The 8,589-nt window shown below is 45.4% G+C and overlaps 1 protein-coding gene across 1 annotated transcript; it reads left to right on the top strand.

Annotated features, from left to right (window-relative positions):
• The first annotated feature begins 3,349 nt into the window (after positions 1-3,349).
• Positions 3,350-8,589, top strand: LOC139574189 (neuronal acetylcholine receptor subunit alpha-9-II). Its single transcript, XM_071398533.1, has 4 exons — positions 3,350-4,035; positions 4,452-4,632; positions 5,406-5,757; positions 5,928-8,589. The coding sequence occupies exons 1-4, from the start codon at positions 3,737-3,739 to the stop codon at positions 6,689-6,691; spliced, it is 1,596 nt and encodes a 531-aa protein (XP_071254634.1). The 5' UTR covers positions 3,350-3,736; the 3' UTR covers positions 6,692-8,589.

Below are 8,589 nucleotides of genomic sequence, written 5' to 3'. Positions count from 1 at the left end.
TTGTAGGCTATAACCATTTGACTACCACAGCATCCATGACCATAAAACCACACAACCATTCCTATGCCATATCCAAACTGGATACCCATGCAATTATGTTTGAAGACTGTTGGTCCACTATTATATTGACTGAATCTTCTGCATTTATCTCATATGACCCACAGCCTGTTGCGAGCCCACCTGCCAAGCGTTTGATTGACAGCTGAATAGATCCTGTGTGCACTAAGCCGATGCTCGGGAGGGCATCTAGTTTCTCTCGGTCTGCGCGTGCTACGTGATAGCTGGGGTCCTATTCCGTGTCTGAGCGGCCATGCAGCCTCCTCTGCCAAGCAATAAGCGCTGCCCTGAAGCGCGAAGAGGACGAACGGAAATTAAAGGATGTGATCAGCAATTGAGTTCAATTGGGGTTGAATGGGCATCATGTAAACCTGAATGGATTTAAACCAAGGAGTGGTTATTTATTTTGCTCCAACACCCTCCAGTTTCCTTCTGGATTTATTCATCCAAAATGCAGAAGATGGTTCCAGTTGTGTGCTTTGCTACGATGTTGCTCCAGGGTAAGTCAGTGACACTTGTGTTGTACTTTGGACATTTTGTGGAAAGCTTTAGGGGTTTAGTCTACGGAAATCTAAAGATTATATTTCTCTATGTCTCATTTTATATACTATTGCCAGTCAATTTTTTTCTGACCTAGATCGACATTTTTGCTTTTATAGTTCACAACATAAAGTATTTTTATAAATCCAAGTGCTCTCATTTTACACATTGGATTGTTCGCAGAGGTGGAAAAAGTATTCAGGTGTCATACTTGAGTAAATGTAAAGATACCTTAATATAAAATGACTCAAGTAAAAGTGAAAGTAACCGAGTAAAATACTACTTGAGTATCACATTTTAAATGTACTGTACTTAAGTACAGTGGTGGAAAAAGTACTCAATTGTCATACTTGAGTAAAAGTACAAAGTAAAAGTAAATTCTACACATCAAAGTCCTTATATTTAGCAAACCAGATGGCACAATTTCGTTTTTTTATAACTTTTTTTGACAGCCATGCATGGGCACACTCCAACACTCAGACATAATTTACAAAGGAAGCATTTATGTTTAGTGAGTCCACCAGATCAGAGGCAGTAGGGATGACCAGGGACATTCTCCTGATAAATGTGTGAATTGGACCTTTTTCCTTTACTGCTAAGCTTTCAAATTGTAACTAGAACTTTTGGGTGCCAGGGAAAATGTATGGAGTTAAAAGTACATCATTTTCTTTAGGAATGTAGTGAAGTAAAAGTAAAAGTAGTCAAAAATATAAATAGTAAAGTAAAGTACAGATACTCCCAAATCTACTTAAGAAGTACTTTAAAGTATTTTTACTTAGTACTTTACACCACTGATTGTTCGGCATGCCCCTTGGGCACATCGACCCATGCATCACACATTCTCCAGACCATACCCTCTCCAAACAAGGTCATCCTTTAATTGGTGCTCAGGTGGATTAAATGGGGTAGCTGTGGAGGGGGGCTTGAACCAGCATTCCATGGGGCCAATATCATGCCACCTGTGCCATTAAGGCTTTGACCCCTCAGAGTCTACACCTATAAAGGGAGACTGCAACAAATAACTTCTATATTCTCCTATCGCAGTGGCTCACTCGGCTCAGGGCCGGTACGCTCAACAGCTGCTCACCGACCTGATGGAGAACTACTCAAACGCCCTGCGGCCGGTGGAGGACACAGACAAAGCCCTGAACGTCACCCTGCAGATTACTCTCTCCCAGATCAAAGACATGGTGAGTCTCAGAGATTACTGACTGTGTCTCGACAATGAGCAGAGCACCACTGGCAATCTATGACTGGCTTCTCTCACAATGAGGCTTTGACAAAATGTAATCCTTGATCAAATAGTTTGCGCGTGTATAATGAGGATAACTCTTCTGAACGATATTGTAGAGAGAGATCATGTACTTTTGATCATTAAGCATTGTGAGAGAAAGGCATCAATTGCCAGTGCTGCTCTGTTCATTGGTAAGACAGTATAGTCTGTATATAGTATAAAGTCAGTCATCTCTGTGACTCACCTGGTCTTTCACCTAAGCATGAAAGGCATATGTACTGTATCTTTAACATGCATCCGGACAGGGCAGATAGGTCCGCCAAGATGCCCTCACTGTATTAGTTACCCAGTTGATTGTATTGGTTCCTCTGTTGATGTGCATGAGAATCAGAATCACCTTTATTCGCCAAGTACATTTACAAATACCCAGAATTTGCCTTAGTGAGAAGGTGCTGCCAGCAATAGACGATAATTGAACAGAATACAGACACAAGTCCAGATGAACGTCATACAGAATATACAATATCGGAACAGTGACCATAAACCAAAACTCTGGAGCATAGGCTGATTACAGTGGCAATACACCATTTACAGAGGGGATCTATCTACATAAGCAGAGGGAGGGGTGTTGCCATGGTGAATATATACAGTGTTGTGCGGAGGTGCGCATAGTGCAAATGCAATTGAGTGCAGATTAGTATTAGAGGTCACTGATGACAAGGTGCAGTAGTCAGCCAGGAGGTCTGAGAGACGTCAGACCTCCTACTGTACAGGCCTACAGTTACTCAGCCGTCTCCTGTTTCAGTCCAGCGGAGGGTCAACCTCCCGTTCTGTGTGTCTGTGTGTCTGACTAAGTAACTAAGTGTATCCTGTCCGGTGCACTCTGAAGAGAGATGAGACATCTGTCCTGCTGCCTTCATCCTCGTCTCTGTGATGATGTCATCCTGCCACTTGGAAACGCAGACAGACTCATTACGCGTGTGTGACCTGTGTGTGTGTGTGTGTGTAGTGAATGTTCCTTTACTCTCCTTGGTTCCCTGCTTTGGTTAAGCAGTGCATCAGGTTCTGGCAGTGATACTCCCTAAACCACAGCTGTGTCTGGGTTTCACTGTTTCACTGTGTCTGACAGCTAGTCTGAGACTTTAGTGGGTTATTGAGTGACAGAGAGAGAGAGAGAGGGGAAGAGTGAGAGAAATAGAGGGAGAGAGAGAGAAAGAGAGAGAGAGGAAGAGAGAGAGAGAGAGGAAGAGTGAGAGAAATAGAGAGAGAGAGAGAAAGAGAGAGAGAGGAAGAGAGAGAGAGAGAGAGAGAGAGAGAGAGAGAGAGAGAGAGAGAGAGAGAGAGAGAGAGAGAGAGAGAGAGAGAGAGGGGAAGAGAGAGAGAGAGAGAGAGAGAGAGAGATAGAGAGAGAGATAGAGGGGAAGAGAGACATACACATGTACAGTAGCATATTGCCCTTACCTGTGTGTGTCCACATGCTTTGTGTGTGTGTGTGTGTGTGTGTGTGTAACGGTCGTCATAGTCGTTCTCCTCCTCAGACGAGGAGGAGCATGGATCGGACCAACACGCAGAGTGGGTAGTGCTCATGATCATTTATTAAAACGAAACTGAACACTAACACGAAACAAAATAACAAAAATGAGTACAACCGACAACAGTCCCGTGTGGCACGAATACAAACACGGAAACAATCACCCACCAAACACACGTGAAACCCCGGCTGCCTTAGTATGATTCTCAATCAGGGACAATGATTGACAGCTGCCTCTGAATGAGAATCATACCAGGCCGAACACAAAATCCCAACATAGAAAATCACACATAGACAAACCCACCCAACTCACGCCCTGACCAACTAAATAAATACAAGACAAAAGAAAACAGGTCAGGAACGTGACAGTGTGTATGTGTTTGTGCGTGTGTGTCGGCGGCATCTCGGTGTGTGTGTGTGTCTGTGTGTGTGCGTGTCTGCGGCATCTGTGTGTGTGTGTGTGTGTGTGTGTGAACCTGCATCTATCTGTATGTTTATTACTGTGTCTATGTATGCAGGACGAGAGGAACCAGGTATTGATAGCGTACCTGTGGATCCGTCAGACGTGGCACGATGCCTACCTGAGGTGGGACAAGGAGGACTACGATGGCCTGGAGGTCATACGTATCCCCAGCAGCCTGGTGTGGAGGCCTGACCTCGTCCTCTATAACAAGTACGCCCGTACGTCACACAGCTATATACAGCCACAGTATCATGATATCGGAATGACTTATACTATCTAGAAACAACCTCCCTTATTCACAATAACTGTTGGTCCATGAATTGGTCATGTATTAATGCAAAGTATATATATATTGAGGAAGATGGTCCCATATACAGTAGAAGGATGTTATACTATAGTAATGACATGGTAAGGCGGCAGGTAGCCTAGTGGTTGAGCGCGTTGGGCCAATAACCGAAAGGTCGCTGGTTCGAATCACCGAGCTGACTAGGTGAACGATCTGTCGATGTGCACTTGAGCGAGGCACTTAACCCTAATTGCTCCTGTAAATCACTCTGACTAAAATGTCAAAGATAATAGCCATGTTATTACAGTGTACAGGTACTACTTTCCCTGTTCCTCCTCAGGGCAGATGATGACTTCTCAGGGCCGGTAGACACTAACGTGGTGCTGCGCTATAATGGGGAGATAACATGGGATGCTCCGGCCATCACCAAGAGCTCCTGTGTGGTGGACGTGTCCTACTTCCCCTTCGACAGCCAGGAATGCAACCTCACCTTTGGCTCCTGGACATACAACGGCAACCAGGTATACAGGATGGGCATCCATCCACAGATCATATATATATATTTTTTTAGTTATTTAACCTTTATTTAACTAGGCAAGTCAGTTAAGAACAAATTCTTATTTACAATGACGGTGTCACGAACGTCGTAGTGAGGAGACCAAAGCGCAGCGTCATGTGAATACATCTTCTTTTTTTATAATGAAGAACACTTAACAAACAATACAAAATAACAAAAGGAACGTGACCGCTATAACACTGAGTGCAAACATGCAACATCACATAGACAATCACCCACAAACCAAACTGAAAAATGGCAACCTAAATAGGATCCCCAATCAGAGACAACGATAAACAGCTGCCTCTGATTGGGAACCAATCCAGGCCACCATAGACCTACATAATGCCTAGACTACACACACACACCTAGACATACCCAAAACCCTAGACAAGACAAAAACACACATACCACCCTCGTCACACCCTGACCTAACCAAAATAATAAAGAAAACAAAGATAACTAAGGTCAGGGCGTGACAGACGGCCTACACCGGCCAAACCCGGACGGCGCTGGGCCAATTGTGCACCGCCCTGTCCTACTGCTTCAGACTGCCCTACCGCAGACATGCAGACACACACATTCCTCGGTGTGTGGTGATATCATTCTGCCATTATCGATGCAGACAAACTCATTGTGTGTGTGTGTGTGTGTGTGTGCGCACTACACATGTCCTGCTAAAACACCGCTATTACGATCCTATTATATTTCACCCTCTATTCCTATGTCTCTTCCCAGGTTGACATAGCTATGGGCATGGACAGCGGGGACCTGTCTGATTTCGTGGAGAACGTTGAATGGGAATGCCACGGCATGCCGGCCACCAAGAACGTCATTATGTACGGCTGCTGCTCCGACCCCTACCCTGACATCACGTACACCGTCCTGCTCCAGCGCCGTTCCTCCTTCTACATCTTTAACCTTCTCCTGCCCTGCTTCCTCATCTCCTTCCTGGCTCCGCTGGGCTTCTACCTGCCGGCTGACTCTGGGGAGAAGGTGTCCCTGGGGGTCACCGTGTTGCTGGCCCTGACTGTCTTCCAGCTCATGGTGGCCGAGAGTATGCCGCCGTCCGAGAGTGTGCCGCTTATTGGTGAGCGTGTACGCATTTCCCCCCCCCCCCCCCGTCTCTTAATCTTTCTCTAACTCTCTCACCCGCACCGCAAATCTCATACACACGTGACGTCTCATACACGCATGCATCTCATACACACATGCTGTACATGTGCATGAACTCATTTATCCCTCTCCTGTATGTCACAGGAAAGTACTACATCGCTACCATGACGATGATCACAGCCTCCACGGCTCTCACCATCTTCATCATGAACATCCATTTCTGTGGGGCCGAGGCCAAACCCGTCCCCCACTGGGCCAAAGTCCTCATCATCGACTACATGTCCAAGATCTTCTTTGTCTACGAGGTGGGAGAGAACTGTGCCACTGCCACCTCTTCCTCCTCCTCCTCCTCATCACATTTTGGCCAGGACGATGTCCACCAACCCAACGTCAGCCCCCACCACCAGGCCAATGGGAAACCGGAGGGCAACAGCGGCCGAGAGAACCAGTACCGACACAAACACCCCAGACCCCAGACTCCTGGACCCCAACGTCACTCCAAGCCCCGACACCAACACCACATCACCAGAGATGAGAAGAACCATCTCTCCAGCTCCAAATACGAGGGCTTTGAGTCCAACAGGAACCTCCCCCTGGGGGACTGCTGCAAGGAGGCTCCGCCCTGCTGTCCGGAGGATGAAAAGACAGCCGTGGTCGCTGCTGCGGTGGCCTCAGTAACCTTTGGCCCCTGTGTGTTCTGTAGTCACGGCAGCAGCTTACCCGGGGTGGACTCCAAGCTGGTGCGGAACGTGGAGTACATTGCCAACTGCTTCCGGGAGCAGAGGGCCACCTGCGCCAAGGGGGCGGAGTGGAAGAGGGTTGCCAAGGTGATGGACAGGTTCTTCATGTGGATCTTTTTTATTATGGTCTTCCTCATGAGCATTCTAATCATCGGCAAGGCACCATGACAACGCTGGCTACCCACGTGTTGTTATTGGAGACTGTTCTGCGCACGGTTTCCCAAAAGCATCTTAAGGCTAAGTTCTTCGTTAGAACCATATGATCCTATGGTTCTATGATAAACTTAGCCTTGTGCTTTTGGGAAACCAGGCCCTGTTCTTTTGTTCATCAAGAGAGTATTTGCATGTATATTATGTGTGTAATATGTCTTACTGATGGAACTAAAGAAGGTGCAATGAGAGATGGCTATTTTGATAGATATCTATGTTATTTCCTCATTTCTGTTAACCTTATTGGAGTTTTAACATTTCGACAAATACAATGAACTGCATTGTGGAGGAAAGACTATATCGCACTCTTGTGATCAATGTCCTGATTATCATAAGCACGATCAGTTTACTGAAGTTTGTCAACTCATTTCACTCTTTCTTTTCATCTCTGTACAGAAAAGACATGTTATATTAAAAAACATAGCAAATACGGTGTATAAGTAAACTCAAATATCACTACAAGTGTATACCATACTGTGTGTGAATGAACGGCACACACACCAATCATTGTCTGTTGTTTCTGAACTCCATACACCCTCCCCGTACTAATATCTCCCCGCTAAATAAAACCAGTAGAACTATCACATATTACTCACCAGACTGAAATCAGACTCCAGGGGTTTCAGCGACAAATGACCCGCTCCGGATCCACACGCCCGGAATCATTTTTCACTTCAAAATCATCCAGTCAATAGTTAATGACTGCTTTTGTTTCCAAACAAACAGGCACTGTAAAGATGTAAGGTAATATGGAACATAAATTATGCAACACAATGAGTTTACCCCCTCCAACAACACATACCAAGAGGTTGGTAACATTCAAGTGTTTGTGAGTGTGTGTGTTGTGTGTGTGTGTGTGTTGTGTGTGTGTGTGTGTGTGTGTTCTGTGTGTGTGTGTGTGTGTGTGTGTGTACTGTATGTTTGTGTGTGCTGGCAGGAAGTGGTTGGGGTGGTGTGGTTTACTTTGGACTCGTCTGCACACCTCATAGAAGTAGTCAACCACTCAAAGGGCAAAGTATTTGACCAGAGTGCCCCCCTTATTTGTCCCTATGGATCCTTGTACAGTTTGAGTTTTTATTAGCAGAATTGTCGCTACTACCTTGTATATCCAGCAGAGGGCAGACATCTCTCACCAATTATCCTCTTGAACGGCCCCCGAAAATAGGAGACAGTGAATTTGAAATCAGATGTCTTTACAACAGCCACCTTTAATATTTTACATATACATAATAAAAAACGAATGTTGATTGTAAAATAAAGATATGATCATTACATTTCATTTTGAGTGAATATAGAGTGGAGGATTATGGATACATAACCAACCAGTGTTAAAGAAACTAGTTAATCATCATAACTGATACTAAACCTGTCTCTTGAACCTATCCGCTGACATTAATGAGACCCTGAGTTCACTCAGACAAGGAAGCCTGAGCAGTCATCATCCTCTTCAGGGAAATGATTGTCATGCTGAGTCTGAGAGTGAAATCTCTCCCATTTGCATACTGGGGAAGCCTGTCTCTGGTCCTATTAGTGTACGTTGAGCCGTGGAGCCGATGCATGCTATGATCTCCCCAGGAGACAGTGAAAAGTGGGAAACATGTAATTTGCACAGACAGGAGAGCGGCTTGGGAGAGACTGCTGGGGAAATTGCCAGGGTCTTTTTTATTCCACTTAAAGAAGGTTGGGGGAGCCTATCCACACCTGTCTGCAATGCTGTACAGGAGGATGGATCATCATGATATGGACTGTCTCATGCTTCATGACGTGACTGTTCATTATGGCATTCTGATGACTAATTAATGACTCATCATCATTTAGCACTGTAATAAACATCAGTGAATGCGCTGGTTGACTGA

This window comes from Salvelinus alpinus, chromosome 4 (assembly GCF_045679555.1).
Source record: "Salvelinus alpinus chromosome 4, SLU_Salpinus.1, whole genome shotgun sequence".
Taxonomy (NCBI): Eukaryota; Metazoa; Chordata; class Actinopteri; order Salmoniformes; family Salmonidae; genus Salvelinus; species Salvelinus alpinus.
Note: the sequence above shows the minus strand (reverse complement) of the source record. Positions and strands in the feature narration are given on the sequence as shown.